The sequence below is a fragment of the Cyrtonyx montezumae genome, unplaced genomic scaffold, assembly GCF_038088225.1.
Source record: "Cyrtonyx montezumae isolate F1298 unplaced genomic scaffold, pur_monq_1.0 scaffold_3, whole genome shotgun sequence".
Classification (NCBI taxonomy): domain Eukaryota; kingdom Metazoa; phylum Chordata; class Aves; order Galliformes; family Odontophoridae; genus Cyrtonyx; species Cyrtonyx montezumae.
In genome coordinates, this window is record NW_027072034.1 from 38,470,009 (window position 1) to 38,489,933 (window position 19,925).

The 19,925-nt window shown below is 35.9% G+C and overlaps 1 protein-coding gene across 1 annotated transcript in view; it reads right to left on the minus strand.

The window, feature by feature from the left end:
- Positions 1-19,925, minus strand: part of PRKX (protein kinase cAMP-dependent X-linked catalytic subunit) — a 50,102-nt gene that overhangs the window by 15,357 nt on the left and 14,820 nt on the right. The window contains exons 2-4 of the mRNA XM_065741282.1: positions 9,193-9,361; positions 5,031-5,294; positions 645-764 (exon numbers count right to left, since the gene is read on the minus strand). Of these exons, the coding sequence (XP_065597354.1) occupies positions 645-764; positions 5,031-5,294; positions 9,193-9,361 (553 nt within the window). The remainder of the gene's footprint in view (positions 1-644; positions 765-5,030; positions 5,295-9,192; positions 9,362-19,925) is intronic.

The window sequence follows — 19,925 nt, forward strand, 5'->3', positions numbered from 1 at the left end:
CTTCTGTGAATAATGCTATCAAGCAAATTTCAAATCATCAGAAATAACATTTGAGAAAAGTGATTATCAGATAGACTGTTTAACCTTTCCGCCATTGCTCTGGTTTAAAGAACAGTAAAATTCAGTAGGAAGACAATCTGCACTGTCAAGTTTTCCTGCTTTCCATCTATATATTAATAGGCTGAAGTTCTCACTGCAACTGTTACTTTGCTATGCTAGAAACTGCTCAAAGAAACTTTGAGGAAAACTGGTATTCGTCTTCACCTTTATATGGTTTTGCATATGAAAATGTCAGCTTCAGCAGAACTCCTGTCCACAAGAGATTAGGAAAAAACAGCTGCTAAACAAAGGTACTTAAGCTAACTCATTTTAAGTTAAAAAAATAAAAAAAATGAAAAAAGAAATAAAAAAAGAAAGAATTCCTTCTCTCTCCCCCCAAATATCCTGCCATTAGTGGTAGTTTTCTGTTTGTTTTTAATAAAGCACCATAATTCTCATCTTCAAAGACAAAAAATGACAACTGGTAATATTAACAAAAGATTTAACTCAAATCTGATCTTCAGAGTATCACAAACAGAACTAGTAAATAATCATAATTCTCTTTGACACAGTATTACTGTGATATATTAATCATTATTACTTACCCTGACAACATCTCAAATATAAGAATTCCCAGGGCCCACCAATCCACAGCTCTCCCATGACCTTTGCTTTGTATGACTTCTGGTGCAAGGTATTCAGGAGTGCCACAGAGCGTCCATGTTCTGGGAGGAAAAGAGAAAACATAAAATACAGTAATAAAATTAGACTGAATTGGAACTAAAATTACAGTAAAAAAAACAAACAAAAAACAAGAAGCATTCAAGATGCGTCTACATTACTTATTATATATAGGAATAAGAAAAGCAAGACCTCTACAGATCTCAGAAGACTGCTGTAACATGATCCAGTTCACCTGGTATACAGGGAAAAAATATGAAAACTAAGAAACTGCTTGGCTGCTACATAAAAAAAGAAACTTTGATTGTCTTATTTGTGAATGCAGTATAAATTTTCTCCAAGGCACCTCGTAATAAAGGCATTACCATGAATATCAAACACTTTTTAAAAGCAATATATACAGATTTCACCTTCCTGTTTTTCCTTCCACTTTTCGACACAACTTAAACCACCTTCTTCACAACCATAAGGAGATATTCAAAAATGTTGTTACAGCAACTCAGACTGTCAACATTTTTTTTTAGGTTAAATAAAATGCTTTTCTAGGATTGCAGAACTACTTTAACTGGCATTTTATTCCAACAATATCTTAAATTAGACAAGCTGTACGACTAGTCATGACTTTCAAAAATTTAAGATGCAAGAAGTTGAATTTCTTTGGGCCTAATTTTAAAACAGCAAATGCAAATTACTTCAGCTAAACTGAGTTTGTTACTAATATACTGTGTATACTTTTGAAATTATGGTCATTGATATAAGAGTAAATCATCAATTTTTAATGACAAATGGATGGCATAATTTAAATTGCTGGAAAATATAAACTGGCTTTCCAAATCAGTCACATTCAAGAAAATTCCTAGATGCAGCACTATTTACACACTGCTGCCATCTAGCAGTTGACAAGATAATGCCTACTGTCTAAAAATATATATTATCTGCTCTCCTCCTGAAATTTAAGACACTATATTACAATCCAGTATACAAACTTATTCATGCTGATTTAGCACAGCCTGCAAGTAAACAGCTGCCAGCCATTGGTGCCTTTGTCAAGTTGTGTATTTGTACCATACGATCACGACTTACATACTCTCTTGTCAGTCAAGTAACAAACTATTTTTTACTTTGAAAAATGTATGAAATATTACTTTTATTATTACATAGGCTGCTCTGAAAGTAATGTCTCCTATTTATTTCCATGAGAACTACAACCAAAACAAAAATTATAATAACACTATTTGACAGGGCAAATTCCCAGCTAAAAACACTATTTTTCAGCAAAGTCACCACCATTTCTATGCATTTCTATGTATTTTTGCCAGTGATGAACAAGAGCCTGAATGATGAGCTTCTAAAAGTCTGCATCAGAGGAGGCAACCCACTATTACTAATGCTACTGCCAAAACACACCACCCACTGCCTTACTGTGATTTCATCTACTGTTTAGTCCCTATCAAAATTTAGCAAAAGTTGAAGAATATGAGTGGGTGCTATTTTTTTCTGCACAGAGAAATTCAGTTCCACACCTTTACTTTATCCACACTTCCATGTCAGATGCCATTTGGACAGACTGCCCCTCTGCTGCCATCTGTTGCGTGGCAACGAAACGTAATAATGTTGGTGGGAAACCTCCTCTTCTACTGCCATACCACCAACATCCACCTCTGACATTGAAGGTCAACATAATAAAACAGGAGGCATTACTTTCGGAGCATCACTTGTCACACTTTCTCTAAGCCTCTAGATGTCATTCTTTTGGACAATTATAGAGCATAGAAATAAGAATGGACCAAATCCTTACAATTGCTTCAAAATTTCCACTGCTATGAATTTTCAGGGTAGGAGCTGAAATGCAGGTAAACAATAACTGATAACACTGAACATGTAATTTTAAAATTAGGAAATCAAACTAAATATACTCTCGTTAACAAACATAAGCTATTAAATAACAACTGTCAGACTTGTAACAGTGTCATTTGAAGAAGCTGAAAGTCTGGATTGTTACTATGCTGCTGTGTTATACATTATTTAGCCTCCACCTCTGTAGTCCCTGCCAAGATTCTCTCACAGGATCCAAAGACATCCTTTTTCATATTGTTTTCTGGAAGTTTCTCTATAATTAAATTCAATGGAGATGCCTTTGTTTCTTGTCCTCTAAAGTCTGTTCTGCAGGATCATCTTGCTTCTACAGTGACGCACAAGACAGTTACGTAAGAAAAAGACTTGCTGCATCTTGTCTTGTTTTCTCTGTTCAAGTCCACTATGAAGAACTAATGTGAGGAAAAACCAGTTTAAGGAAGAGTAAAGAAGTGTATAAAAAACCTTTAAGCTTAACCACTTCAAGTTACTACATTCTTTGTCTTTTATCATTTGCAAGTAATATACATCAAAACATGTAACTATTTGAAGGCCTTGCACAGAAAACAATTTATTTCACAAATTGTGTCTTCCATACTCTAGGAACACACTCACACGTTTGAAAAACAAAAATACTTTTCATTTTCATGATAGATGTACACATATAGACTCACTAGGATCATCTGTAGAGAAGTTTACCATATTGGTCTAGATGTTTACCATACAGAATAGTCTATAAAAAAATAGTTTATAAAACAAAATAACATAATCAACAGGAGTGTTATTAGTGGATAGCTAGTGGATAATTGGGATAGCGGTTAGCTGGGGTCTGTTTTTTGTTGCATTTTTCTTTTGTTTTTAACAATATGTATTTTTATAGTGACAAAAAAATATTGTAAAAAAAGATTTTGTAAAGAAATAGTGTGTAGTTATAAAAAAAAACAAAAAACAAAAACCTGAGTTACCTATACCCTGCATTAAAAAGTCCTCACTCCTTCCAACTTGTTCTCTATTTCCTATTAGCTGTCATGCATTTACGACACACAGTAATACATCCTAAAACGTATTGGAACAAACTGACTCTCACAGATTAATCTTTCATTTTGAAAGAAACCCTTTCATATGAACTATCGCGTTATATGAATGGTTACTCCTGCTCTGTCTTCAATCCAAGAAATCCAAATTAAGAATAACCACTAAGTGGCAGCATCTACATCTAAAAAGGAGGTAATAAAAATTAGTACAAAGACATCTTACAAAGAAAGCCTCCAACTTACATCAGAGCAGCTTTACCTCTTCTAGTAAAAAGTCATTTTGATTTAAAATGATTTTTTTTTAAATGTCAATATTTATAAATCTATTTGCTCACTAGGAGCTGAATTCAAGCAAATGTGCAAGTACTAAAATATTATGCCAAGAACAACCTTATTTCTGCCTAGCATTCTTCTGTGCTGAGGCAATAAGCATGTAACATACAGTAAGCAACCTTCATGAGCACTGTAACATGATTTAATCTGTCCCATATGATTTTTATGTCCTAAGAGGTATGTTAAGAGTAGCTCTCACAGTTCCTTTATTTCAGAAGAATACTTTAGACTTCCCCCACGTGCTGTGGAAAAGTTCTCCCATGTGAAGTGTAGGAAAAGTAGTATCTAACAGGTGAGTGAAGAAGATGAGTAGCTATTTTACTCAACTAGAGTAATCTCAGTTTATCTCATCTGGAACAACTGGATGTGGTCTCTAAAGAGATAGTACTAGAACATGGTATCAAACCTTATAAAGGCATTTTTCTAACTTGACAGCTAATTTATTTTCCTTATGTTCAATCTCATAACACTTCTTTCTTGTTCCTTTTTAAAAACACACAATTATACAACGGTAGTTCAAATACAGAGAGCAGAGAAATAAAAAACTATGCATTTCCAAAATGTAAAATGTAAAAAGGATTTAGGGCCTGCAGTACTGTAGAAATCAGTTACATTATTTTTGCTGAACCTGGACTCTAGATACTAGCTTAATTTAAACAATAAGGTAGTAAAAACACAGTATCCAGCTTGAAAATATTACTACAGCACCAAAAATCTCTTTTAAAAAGAAATCAGAAGGAAACAGGAGTTACAAAGCATTCAGCAATTCTACTTGTACAGAAGAATAAGTCCCATTTAACATACTGACACAAGTATCTAACATTCTCTCATCTTACTTTACTGAAGTCTCTTTCTAAAAAGGACTACTGAAAACCCAAACGCACAAATATACGCATAAAGAAATATTTTCCTACAGCAGCTTACCTGTGGTCCTGCTTCTAATTATGCCTAAGGTGTTACAGTGATTTCAAGAAAGCCCACTTCTTTATATTATGTGATTTCACATTTGTGAAATGCTGAGCTCTGAAATCAAACTTTTCCAACTGTAATTAAGTTTTGTATGTTAAACAGTAACAAAAATATACTTACCTATCCACCAACTTTTTAGCAAATCCAAAATCAGTAAGCTTAATATGTCCTTCTTTGTCTAGTAATATATTTTCCGGTTTTAAGTCTCTGTAAACTATTTCTTTGGAGTGCAGGTATTCTATTGCACAAATAATTTCTGTAGAGTAAAACAGTCCTGTGCTGTTGTTGAAACGCCCCATGTTGCGTAGGTAACTAAAAAGTTCTCCTCCTGGTACATATTCCATTAACATGTATAAAAAACGTTCATCGTGGTAGGTCCAGAATCTGAAATAAAAATAGTATTTTACTGAATAAACACATTATCTCAGTAATCTGCTTCAGAACTGAATTTCATTAAACTGAATTCTATTGCACCAAATATGTAGATAATAAACAAGGGTTGCTCTGAAAGTAATGCCTTCTGTTTTATAATGTTGGCCCATGGTATCAGAGGCACCTGTTTGTGGTACGGCAGTAGAGGAGCAGCCTGATAAAAAAAGTGTCTCACCTGTGAGTGTAGATGAGCAAAGGTGTGAAAGTGAATTCCTCCATGTGGAAAAAATGGCACCCACTGACATTTCTCGATGCTTGCTGAATGTTTATGGAGACCAAACAGTGGAACACAAGGGACAAAGGGTCACCTCTGATGGTACAGACTTTAATGAGCATGGCATTCAGACTCTTGTTCACTACTGGCAAAAATGCATAGCTAATGATAGCGACAGCATCGAAAAGTAGTGTTTTGTAGCTGAGAATCTGGTCTATTGAGTAGTGTCACTGTGCTCTTTGTATCTGTTGTAGTTTCCATGGAAAGACATAGGAGGCATTACTTTCAGACCAACTTACCTATTTATGTTTCCTATTCTGCAACTATTAAAACTCAAATAATCTGGAAGGATTATGTAACAGCTCTATAAGTAGCAGACTTAACTTGAAAAGCAAAAACAGATAGCTCAGAACATGCACAGCAAACTTTTAAAAAAGGAAACAAATTACAGACTCCATTGCCTTTTACAAAATAGTTATCTTCTAAGTACCTAAAAACTGACTTAGAATGCTGCTAATGGGCTAAGATCCAACAATTCTCACAGATGAATTTTATTTAATCAAATACTGCCAAAGCAATGTGGGGGGATGAGCTGAAGCTGCTTTTGTAAATCTATTTCTGATAATACGTTCACACAGAGGACACCAGAGTGCTCTCCTTCCCTCTTCTTATTCCTTCCTACACAGAAAAATACAACCTCAACTGAAGTTAGTGAATAAGGATCAAATTACAATGATCTCTATCTTTAACAAAAAGTAAAAATGACTTAAAGAATTAACCTACTGAGAACTACTTTCTTTTGCTCAGATTGTTGCCTGTAAGAAATTTTGTAAATTATTTAATAAGAGAATGTATCACAGTATTTCTTAAGTGCAGTAAAGAACAGCCAAGGATAAAGAAAATCAGTCAATATGGCTCTCAAATACTTTAGTATAGAGCCCAGGAGTCTTCTCTCTCCCATTCCCCTGAGCTAAGCCATTTTTCTTTCTACCCACTTCAAAAAAGTCATATACCACATAAGCAAATGTAACTCAATAATTAAAAAAGAAAATCAGTATCTGGTAATGCTTGGAAGAATATTTTGCTATTTTTAAACAAATAAATATCCCTACTACTGTGACAGTCAAAAAGAACACTGTATCCCCATGTACCCTGTTGGCAGAAGAACAAAAGTTACTTCAGCTTCTCCTAACACCTCCTATAGGACCAAAAAATCCTAAGAATTGAGTAACTTTTTCTGGTTTTATTAGTTGTTTCCTAATCAAGTTAGTATGTTTAGAAAAACAGATAAGCAAGAAATGTAAAAAAGATATAAAGAGCAAACCAAGCTTCAAAACCAAAGAGTGATTATTGCAGTAGGATACTCTTTCTTGATACTGACATGGAGGGCAACCAAGAAAATGAGATTGTTATAGGGCTAAAAGATCATTTTTATTAAGTCTAGTTTTCTTGAAATGAGAAGATTCATGTTAAAATTACAGTACCATACAAACTGCTAAACCCACAGAATTATGATAACTCACTCAAACATGTCAGTAAAGACTGACTACAGATCTCCAATGAACAGCTGTCCCAAGAAAATAAACACCCCCAAAAAACAGTTTAAGGGTGAAGTAGGTAACTAACTTCTCTACCTGAAAACTGATTAAGATCCTCTCTATATTTTCTTTTTTAAATACAACAGGAAAAGGTAAAAATAATAAATAAATCTTAAATTCTTATAGGAAGGTTGAATGCCAGAAATAGATGGTGTACAGTATTCTTTATCACGAAGTGCTACAAAATATTGAATTAAGCTGCACTGGCACACACTCCTTGATTTGCAGCCAGAGGATTACTATCTGTGCTAAGGTGGTGATACCAAATGGAAACAAAGTAAGTAGATGAAAATAATATGGTTTAAATGCTCTGAAACAGGACTATACAAAATATTATTCCATTTTCTGATCAATAAAAAAAAATAATGGAAGAACACATGCGTCAAGAAAGAAATGAGGAAGCTGGGCAAAGCCTGGTTTGTTAAAAAGTCAGTGTTAACAGCCCACGAATGCTTGTTTAACCTAAAGCATACAAATATAATACTTAAACATAACTTAAATTTTAACTAACTCATTTCAGCTTGATTGCTTTAGATTTCTTTTGCCAAGGGACACAGACAAAAAAAAAAAAGCACAGTTGCAGCATCACATGGAGCACATTCACAGAAACAAATAAAGGAGGAGAGCTAAAAGACAGTTGCCTTGCAAACAACTGAACTTCCATTTGTCTTGCATCCTCCTGTTGAAGCATTATAACCTGAGATTTTTGAAACAAGGCAAGAACGAAATCCAATAAAACTTGTCTGTTTGCATTTTTGACCACTGCTTCTGTGCGGACATCAATCCTCATGACCCTGTCTGACTTTTCACACAGCTTTTTCTGTTCCCACACTTGTTCGTCTATGCTTCTAGAGTTATGCAGCATTTTTCCTTCCCTCTTTCCTAAAGAGAATTTACACATGTACATAAGTTTACAAGTAAAATCCTGTTCCTCCTGTTCTGTCCATACTTTAACCAGCTTAACCAGATGCACTGTCAGCACCTCCAATTCACTTTCCTACATGCATATCAGATGCTACATACCCTAGAACTCATTTCACTGATATTTGCACACCTACAGGATTTGTGAACACTGGGTAGAAACTAACAGCATTGCTGTGCTGGAAAAAGCAATAGCACACAAGGGAAAAAGACTCCTCCTGCAGGGCTTTTTCCACACACCAAAAGCATGATTGCCATGCTTTTGCGTCTTCTCTCTCTGATGCATTCACAGCCCTGAAGGAGGCTGCACTCCCTTTGCTTAGAGACTAGCTAAACATAACGTTGTTACATTTTAGCAAAAGTTATTAAGGCGGATAAATGCAAAACAGATCTTGGTCAATGGCCCTGTATCCGTGAATGAGAAAACGTAAATGGAAATTAACTGTACAATTACCCAGACGTTTAGTTACCCAATTAAAATAGACTGAACAGAGAAGTGTGCTCCCTTCTCTCATTAATAAGAGATCAATAAAACTATCAGACCTGCACTAAAAAAAAAAAGTATTCTCCATTAACTGTTTAATTTGTACCAGAATCATATTTAAAACTCAAATATAGGAATAATAAACCACAAGAAGCCCTGCTGTGACCTAAACAATGAATAAAGTTCAAAAAAAGTTTTCAAAAGGTGAGGTTAAATCTAACTGCATCTTCATCAATATGTTGATAGTAAATATATACATCCATTGTTGTTTCCTCACCATTTTGAAGAATTATTATAGTTCTCATTTCGACAAACTAAGGCTAACATTTCATCAATTATACTTTTTTCCTCCCTTAAGAAGATCTGTACTGCGCTTTGAAAAAAAAGATACTACAGAGACAATATAAAAGTTCTAATAAATTATTGCTTACATGATTAAATTGTGATTCTTATTTTATATTTTTGATCTTTCCCCACTATTTTAGTTTGAAGCCTTACTTTAGTCTAGATTACTTATAAGAAATAAAACATTTGGTGTTTGTTAAGTACAAAAGAACTTGCAGAAAGACACTGGAACACTTAGCTTTAAATGCATTACTTTAACTGCTAAGTGAGAAAACAAATACAACTTACAATCTGATCAAAAATGGGTGGTTGACCTCTTTCAAGACTGACTTTTCATTGTGCACGTGCTGCTCTTGCTTCAGTCGAATGACATCTGGAATGCTCATTACTTTCAGTGCAAAGTACTGTTTTCCCATTTTTTCCTTCACCAGGTGAACACGCCCAAATGTACCCGTGCCTGGAAAATTCAAGAAGAAAAACATCAACTTACTTCCCCATCAACGAAGGGAAAAAGAGAAAAAAACATGGCAAGACAATTATCTGGATTCAAAAACATAGGATCTAAATTTTTTTTTCCTCTCAATCTTGCATTTTTTACAATCATTACTTTTTTTTTTTTAGCTGTTCCCACATATCATGTTTGGGGGGAAGGGTAAGTGAAGGATTTATTAAATCATAATCACTGAAATTTGACAAAAGTAACAGTATTGGGACACTGCCAACCTTTGGATAAACACAAGAAGCGTTTCTTGCCAAGAAGAGAACTGGTCATGAGAAATACCAAAGAAGATCTATAAAAAAACACTAATATGTAATACAGAATATTCAAATTATATATCTATATAATTGATATCACCATATATATATATATACGGTGTACTGCATAAAGGAAAAAAATTCCACTGATGGAGAGCTGCAACAAGCTTTGCATTTACTCAATACAAAGAACAATTTAACTTTCTACAGCTTGTTTATTAAAGCCAGATAGCTAAATCTGCATTTAAAATGTAGGAACTCAGTACACAGAAGAATATACAAGATAGATGACAAAATAAAGAGTACAAAATATTCATCTAGCAAGGATTCAGAGACTGAAAACAGCTGTTAGCAAATATTCAGGTAGGGCGATTATTCCCTTAAGTATGTACAGAGCAGTGAAATGATTCAGTGCATGATGGGTAAAAATGCTTAAAAGTTGCTCACTTACAAATACAAATAGGATCTCAGTGTAGTGGCACACTGCTATACTGCCTGTTAGCACATTTCAGGCACCTCCTTCTTTTTTGAATTTATTTTTGTAGCTTATGCATTCCCTTCTCCATTCTTAAAAACATAAAAGGCAAATAAAAGCCAGACAAAACCACGCTACCTTTTTGAATAATGTACTATGAATTTCTCATCAGGCAACACAGTAATTATTAAAGTTTCCTTTAAATGCTTTGTATTTAAAAGTGATTTATAAAGAACTGAATGGAGCATTATTCCTGAGAAAGCAAAGTTAAAACTATTATGTTTGGCCACACTTAATGTTTGTGAGCAGCACAGAGTTATACAGTTCAAGATGAAATCCTATTTCAGCTCTCTGGGTGGCTGGTTGCTTATTGTTTTATTTTTGTTGAACAATGTCATGTAGGTTTCACTAGAACAGTGCAGCAGATTTTTAATCCTTTTCTCTGACAGAAATACTTCCCACAAAATGAAAGACACTTGGCACGCAAGCCAATTGTCCCGATTTATAAAGGGCCACTCCCTTCTTCAGAAGTCTCTTCAGAAGTCCCTTCTGGAGTTGTCAGAATTTTGTACTTCTGCTCACAATTACTGCCTCGTACACACTGTAGGAAGGCAACCCAGTGACCTGTTGCAGAGTTATGAGCTGGTACATCAGCTGACTGCACAGTGGGTTGATGATCACCCTGTACTACAAGCAAACTTCCACTTCCTAGTGGGTGAGGAGGATGAATAGTATGTGGAAACGGCAAGGACAGGGAAAAAAAAATCTGCATTACAAAGACAAAAAGAAAAAGGGGGGAAAAGAAAAAGAAAAAAAGGTTTTGTTTTTAGCAAAATCAGGAATCTTAAGGGGTTATTTGTGTTCTTTTTTTTTCCCCCCTCCAGTGTTTGTTCTCATCATGTGTACTTACACTTAAAATGTAAACGTTTTAAGTAACAGTTTTTTTTTTTTTCTTTACAGTCACTTGCAATTTTATTTAAGAGCACAGCATTTACTAACAGAACAGAACACTCATATTACAAACCAGGAACTAACAACTTCAGCTATTCAGTTTTACAAAACACGCAATTCCACTACAAATGCAGCTTTCAAGATAAAATTTCTCACTGTACCAACTGACCAAAGATTACAGTCATCCAAAAGATTATAATCAAAGCTTCTTTAAAAAACAAAAACAAAAAACAAAATCAAACACCCAAAACAGAAATAACTAACACACACATATTCCCACCTGTCCTGAATTACAGCTCTTCAACCACAAAAACTGTAAACAGGTCGCAGACAATGCTTGCTGTTATATCAAAGTAAGACACCAGGTTACTCTGGAAAATTTATCATGCAATTAAATCCCTTAGCAGTGCAGTCACATTGCATGACTATAACTGTAAACAATCTCATTTTCATGTGGGTGAGCTTATGCAGGAAACAAAACAAAAAAAAAATAACACCATAAAAAAAACAAAAACAAAACAGAACATCCAAGCACAGCCATCTGTCCAGACTTAAAATACTTATTATTTACATCCTTATTGGATGCATGCATGAAAATAAATAGCTCTGGTCATTTTGGAATTAGCAGCTGAAATGCAACTTCAAGTACCTTGAAAAAGACTGTCAAGAATTAACTACTACACATCACAATTAAAAATCTTCTTAAAAACTTAAAACTCCCAAAAGCTGACTCAGAGAAAGTAGCTGTAGCTCCCCCAAGAGCAAACACTATTTTCATATACATTTTGGTACCTGCATTAATAAACATAATGCATAAGCATATTCAGGAAGAAAGTGAGAGGTTTTAAATACCTTCCTGTTTCATGACTTCTTATACGTCCTAGAAATTTTTATTTTAGAATATTTTATTTTCACTCTATTTGTCCAACATTACAAAACAACAGTGCTCAGAAACAATACTGCTTTCTACAGCAGGATCTGCAATAAACTTAGTTAACTTTGGGAACGTGGCCTCTTTAAGAGCCTTCCTGCCAGGAGCTGCAGAGTCTGGCACACAATTCCAGAAGAGAAGCAAAACCTCATCCAGAGAGCCTGGGGCAAAGCAGGAGGCCACACAGGTGAGCAAGAGCCTACAAGCTCCCAAACCAGTCTCATTCTTAGACTGGCTGCATGTAGACTTTCTTCAAGCATCTTTAGCCTGACTTCGAGCCACTATGGAAATCACGATGGCAATACAGAACCCTTTAAACTCAATAGACCAATAAGTCCTCCAACATCCGCTTTTAGATCTCTCTTCTCGTGGTACAGATTTTCTCTCATTTAGATCTTCTGAGAAGATCTGTTATGCCTACACAAATTGTTAGTGATAGTAACCAGACAGAATCAATACCCTTTCAGCATGTTTGACATACTTATACACACTTAAAACCCACCCCCCCAAAAAATAATAGCAATGTTCTGGAATTCACACTGAGGACTGCTTACATGCTTAAGTTCTCCACTCAAACTCTTCTTAGAAGAAACATGATACTATGCATTTATTTATTTTTTCAAGCAAAAGAAAACCAACTGTGGGCCATTAGTAAGAATTGTAGGGCAGGAGAACTTGCAGAAACTCAAAGACAAGAGCAGTACAAAGGCACAGAAACGTGATGTGATTTATTTTCTGCTTTTACACACTACCAAAATCAAGGTAAGAAGCCTAACAAACTGAAGCAGTGAAGCGGCTGGGGGTAAAATGGAGGCTCAGCACCCGTAAGAGAAAGTTCTGTGAGGCAGAAAAGGCTGCCAGGAAGGAGACATTAAGGTCATGGGACAACTTCTGCTAATGCTTGTGCAGTATTTTGTGCTGTGCTCCCCAAAGCTCAGATATTTGAACAGACAAAATTTCACCCTCTATGACAGGTAAGAAAACACACCTTGGAATTACATTTTAATATTCTATCCTTGCATATCTTACATTTAGCAATGAAAGGCAATAGGGTGTTTACATATTTTGACAATATTCCACTGACTTTCACTTAACATTCAGTTCAGAACAAGAGAATTTCACAAAATATGCACCCTTTTAGAGGAGTCCCCATTTCCCCTTGAAGGTATACAGCAGAGGTTTCTGGCCACCAGTAACAAAGCAGTACAGAGTGCTCATGCTATCTGTAGTGTGCAACACCATTCTAAAATTTTCAGGACGAAAGGAGCAAAACAGAACAAGCATGCAAAATGCCAACCACTAATCCAGTATAATCTGTTTACAAGAGAAACAATAAAATTTTTGGATCCTCTTTGCAAATTTAATGTGGTTGCAGAACTTGAAGGAATGTCAACAATCTCCTCAATTAAGTAACCTTCTCTTGTTAAACACACAAAAAGGGAGGAGGGCAAATACTGCTGAGGACCAGCTTGACCTGGGTATCAAAACACAAAATGCACATTCTCAGTCATATAAAACAAGCTGGATTCCCTAACACTGCCCAAAAGACCATACCCAGCATGCAGGATTTAGCTCTCCTTGAAATCTAGTAGAAAACAACAGCAAAGGTGGGAATTTTTCTGATTCAGTCTCAGGTACTTCAGATGCTTGGAAAACCAATCCTAATACCTTAGATCAATTGACATAATAAGAGTGACTAGTCATACTAACTGTTTTGCTATTGATGTGTATGACTGATTTAATGCTCAGTTTGCCTCTTTGTTTGCCCCCATTAATTAGGGCCAACTGTTCCAACTTCCCATTCTTTTAATCCCCAGTTCTTTCTTAAGAATAAGTTTGGCCTGCTCAGATAGATACCATCTGTTTTAACAAAGAATAAATTAGGTCAAGTGAGCTTCACAGCCCTGAAGGCTGCCTTCTGAGTCCCAAAGGGGCTAGTCCTGATTTCCACAGATGCCTACAGAAACCATCAGATGCATCTGTTGTTATTTACAGTTATTACAGTTACAATAAACATTTCATACCATGCCATGTATTAATCTTTGTTGGTAGCTACAAACAAGACAGACAATTCCTCTGAATTTCAGAGATAAAGCAGGCAAACTGTATCAGATTACAATCTCACTACTCAACTATCGAATCTGCACCTTAAGCTGTCCTCTCTTGTGACAGAACTTCAACAATCTAGCAATACATGTCTCAAAAGGCAGAGGGGGCTTTCATTATTCTTGAAAAAGAAGGGGAAGAAGGGACACAGCAAAGGAAAGGAGGCTGCCCAATCTAACCCAAGATTAAATACTTTAGAGAAAGAATGGGAAATCATATGACACAAGCAGCTGTGGACTTCCACAGCAGATAACCAAAGTAACACAACATGAGGATTTTGGACATCAAAGCAGCTTTGTTCAAGTTCTTCCAACAGAAAGACCAGTATCAAATGAAAATGGTTTGCAGACTACCACTCACTCAACGTGCCCAGAGTTTTCATATCGTATTGTAAAACAACTGTGGGCTGCTATTCATAACCACCACCTTTATATAACTCCACCTTCCTTGAGAATTCTGATCTATACCTAAAAAACACAGCAGGGAAATGAAGTAATTTAGAGGTTTCATATGCTGCCTATTGTTCTATGCCACATTATTAAATACTGACTTATGCAATACCTTTTGCAAAGCTTTTGCATGTCCTTTAGTTATCAAGCGTCTAAGAGCTGAACAGCACTGAATATGGGATGAACACGCATTGCGTGTTTCCCACACACAGCTTTGCCAGAGTTCTATGACTTCATACATTTGTCCACTGTGCTACTTCTGTTGCGTACGAGTCCATGCTATTTCAGAAAAGAATCGCAGAATATTCTTTGTTGGAAGGAACCCGCAAAGACCATAAAGTCCAATTCCTGGCTCCATTCAAAACCACCCAAAATTCAAACCCTGTGCCTGGAGAGCATCATCCAGACACTCCTTTAACTAGAGCAGCTTGGGATCCTGCCCAGGGTCCTGTGCAGCCCGTTCCATGCCCACTGCCCTGTGCTGCAAGAGTCCATTCCCTAACCCCTCCCCTGACACAGCTCCATGCCGTTCCCTCGGGCCCTGCCGCTGTCACACAGAGCAGAGCTCAGCGCTGCCCCTCCTCTCCCTGTGGGAGCTGCAGCAGCCATCAGGCCTCAGCTCCTCTGCTCTGTGCTCAACACACCCTGAGACCTCAGCCACTCCTCCTATGTATTCCCCTCTTACACCCTTCATTATCTCTGGAGCCCTTCTGGATGACCCCTCTGATTCCATGATTCATGGTATTAGTAAAGAATTTCAATCTACATTTATATTATAACTCAAAATGATGAATCCTAATCTTCTCTTGTGAATACATATCTCCTACACCCCAAACTGGGATAAGTACTAAATTAATAAACTTTGAACTGGATGTCCCAGAACTAGTTCAAGCCAGAAGGAATGCTATCTTGCTGTGAAGAAAGAACACTCAAAATTTACCTCTGATCTACATGAAGAATGAATTATTGTAAATCATTAATGCTCCATTTTTCACTTACTCTGATGATGAACTAGAATTATTTTCCAGTGATTTTTTTCCCTCCCACTGAAGGCAAAAATAGAGATGTTGAGTAAAAGATGTGTGAGAACACACAAAAATTACACACACACAAAAAAGCTTTGTTGCATACTCTCACAGGCAAAACTTTATCTTAAACGAGATTAAAGCTTTCTCTCTCTTAATCATCATCTTTACATTCTCTTTCAACTGCAAGTATATCCATAATTGATCTGCTCAGTTCCTTTACTTACGCTCCGTATGGAGATATTTAATCTGTTTTTACATGAAAATGAACCTGAAGCGTCACTATGTCACTAGGTCAAAGACTTTTTCAAGCACTTCTAACTATAGGAAACTGACATTGTCCTGAAAGTTTAAAACAGCACCTCTGTAGAAGATACAGGACAACTGAAGCACTTAATAAATTGTTCCAGTACCTTTTGTTCTGTCAGTTGCCATAGTTCAATCTATTAGCTTCTGTATGTTGCTAAATTACTTTATGCATGTAAGCATAACTGTACCCACAAAAAATGGAAAACAAATAAAGTAGACCAACCATATAACTAAAAAAAAATTGCCTGTGCCACCAAATACTTTTTCACCTCATAAAAACTAATATTTTGGTGACAGAAAAAAAAAAAAGGCTTATAAATACAATAATCCAAGAAGGATTTAAAGAGTCAATTCTACAGAAATTGGGGTTGCACAACATTTGATAAATACCAGCTACATGAAACAACATATGTCCAAAATTTTACAATAGCATCATATAAAGTAAATTAAGCTAAATACTGGTACTTATTAAGTATCTGATACCTCCGTAGCCACTTTCCTTTTTCAGCCCCCAAACACATGCCCCTACAACATTCTAGGATTTTTTTTCTTTTTACACAATCAACACGTTTTGGTCTACTCCACAATTGATCATGTAGATACCTTTCTCTGCTTTTTGTTGTTGTTGTTGTTGTTCTGTTTTTCTCCCCAAAAGAACTATTTGATGCAAGTCATTCTCACATTAATGTGAAGAAGGTATCATGCTTATATTTCATTCACAGTGTCCTTCTAAAAATCAAATGGAAAAAGTCTTTCAGAAGTACATGCTCGATGAATTTAATAAAAGCCACATTCTTTGTACTTGACCAACACCGGACAGAAGCCTCTGAGGGACTGTTACTTCTCATAATAATAATTTCAACTACATTACACTTCCATCTCCATACAAAGCAGTGCTAAAGGAGAAGAAAATCAAGGGGGACGTTTCAAGTAGCAGACAAAAACTGTATTTTAAGTGACTTTAAAAATTATCTACTACTTACTGAGGTATTCCCAGAATGCTTTTAAGGTATAGCATGGAAGAATAAATTCTGTTGAAGAATGGCCTGTAGACAGAGACTTTTGTCTAATTTTAACGTACTTTTAAGTCAGTAGTACTTTCACTGAGCATTTCATGAAATAGTTAAATAGCAAAATAAAAGATACAAGATACCACAGGATATGCTATGCTGTGTGCTGTTATGGAATTAAGCACAGAGGATCCTAGTTCAGAAATACACCTGCAGGTGTATATGTTTAAATATGAGCAAAATTGTGAAACAGATTTAACTAAAAAAGGCCGGGATGAAGTCAAGATACGTTCAAGAAAGAAAATCCTACCAAATCAGCCCCAAAAATAAAGTTAACTGTCAGCCAGTACCCACATTTGGCACTAAAAATATTAATTAAAGATCAACTTCTTTTTCCCCTCAATTTTTTTTTACTTCCATTTTTTAAATTTCACTGACTTGAAGCTAACTCATGATGACAAAAAAAAACAAACAAACTGAAGCCTGGACAGTGTGAAGTTGTTTAAAGCCTTGAGGCCTCTAAGTTCATTCTTCACGCTTACACCTTCACCTTTAGACTGACACTTTTCAAAAATGATAAACTGGAGTTTTTCCTCCTTTCAAAAATACGAGCTTCCCACAATGGAACAAATAGTCCCATATTTTCTCTGTGAGGCTGGACACCAGAGGATGGATGTGCCCTCAAAGGCTGGCACACTTCTTGCTGGGTTGCCACACATGGTGGGAACTCGCTTTTCACTACGCAAAGAAACAGTAGTAGTAAAGTTGCAGGCAAATTCAGCAGAAGCAGCAACTGACCACTTGTACCATAAACACAAACTGATACACTTTGTCTGTCTTACAGGCATATCATCAACATTCTCCTCATGCACCTTGAGCTGGAATTACCTCACCTCATTACGGAACCTGCCTTTGAACAAGCTAGGTAAACCTCTTTCCCAAGAAGCAAAAAAAGGCACTTCTGCATTGAGTTGAACGTTTACACATATCCAGTTTATGAACACAAAGTACCTATTTTTCTCCACTGACCATAAGTCTGACAATCACACTGCAGAGGTTACATTCAGAGAGATGAAACCACCTGATTTCATTACCAGCCTCAAAGCTACATGGTCTGGTGAGCGCCTACAGAATTTCAACAGAGGGAAACAATACTGACAAAGTGTATGCTAATTTGTGTAAGGAAAAACACATCTGAGGCTTTAAAGCAAAATCGTTATCAGCCCGCTAAATCCCTTGTATTTGTCACCAAAATTATGCCAAATGTTACCTACACTTTTTTTTTTTCAATCACATAAAGGAGTTTGATGAAAAACTCAATATAAGCCAGCAGTGTACACTTGTAGCCCCAAAGGCCAACCTTACCTTAGGCTGCATCAAAAGAAGCATGACTAACAAAAATTGAAGGAGGTGATTTTCTCCCTCCACTCTGCTGTGATAAGATCCCATCTCTGTTCTGCTCTAGAACCCACAGCAAACAAGAGAGAGAAGCTGCTTTGGAAGTGGGTCCCACCGTAGAGCCACAAAGATGACCAGACGGCCGATCTAATAGGCGTTCCTGCTCATGGCAGTGGGGATAGAACTAAATGATTTTCAAGTCCCTTCCAACCCAAACTTTCAGCAGTGTCAAAAGGAAAACAAAACAAACAAAACCTTTACTAGCACAATCTCATGGACGTGCTACTAAAAACAAAATCAATTCATTAATCTGTCATTTTTTTACATAACAATGTTAATAAGTAGACATTAAACAAAACAAATATAGTTTCTACATCAGTAATCCCCAAATCATGCCTCAAAATCATGCTTAATTTGCAAGCTTTAGTTTACAGATAGTCTATAATTTTATCTAAGCAACTGAAGTTTATATAGCATATAGGAGTCTTCAAAAGTACTTGAAATTATTTTAATGTCTCCCTTACTCTTCAGCTGTTATGCAGACAAAAACAGAAGGATTTCTTAAGCAAGTAAAAACTTCTCTGAAAACTCTGTTTAGCTTGATCTTTACTCTGAATAGGATATACTGAAGATTTCAGTATCACATGCACAAAAGACTCAGTGTTATAACAGCAGCAAACAAATGCCCTTCTGGAAATTACCTAAATGATTTATTACCTATAAGCTATAATCAGTATGTTGGCTCAGTAGGACTCTATATTTCATCCTCCATAAGTTAAGTGTTACATAATAAATCAAGCAGCAAGTCAAAAAGGATCTTCTCCTAAAAGCCTATTTCTGAATTCAGTCTGGAACACTCACTGATTTGAGGTAAGAGTTAATAAGATAACTGACGATTCACAAGTGGAACAAAGTATTCCTCAAAGGGAAGGCTTTGTTTATATTCCTAGGACAATATCAACTGATACTCCTGGGAGACTACAGACAGATGCATTAGGCGTCTAGAGTTTACTTCACATGGTCATTACCTTTCCACATTCGCTCATACCATACCATACAGAAAATAAGGTAACATTGTCCAAACGAAGGAGATGAAATCACTGCTGTTTGGCACTAAAATGAACATAATATTCTCCATATAAAGACCTATTATGCAAGAAAGAGGAAATAGAACTTTATTTGGATATTCTAGATTTATCTGATACAGAACTGGAACAAATGCACTAACGCAAATATTACTTTTCAAAATCCCAGACTCAAAAAATCCATTCTCAAATAGCAATTAAAAATTTCAAAAGAAAAACTCCTTAAAGGCCCTGGAAACTATTATTATTGATAAAAGGGAAGTGTAAATATTCTTAGTATTACTACAGAACACTACTAAAGACACACCTAAGTTATTTACCAATTTCTTTCCTACAAAATGCAAAAACATAAATCTTATTGTTTTGGGACATCAGTTCAGCCTACCACGTGGACTTGAAGCACAGAATAGACATTTTTGCTCTTTTTACCATACAGTTTCTAAACAGGAAAAACAGCCAATGTGCATGTTTTCCACAGTTTGGAGCTAACTGCCGGCATCAGTCTTATGCCTGCCTTTCTTTCCCT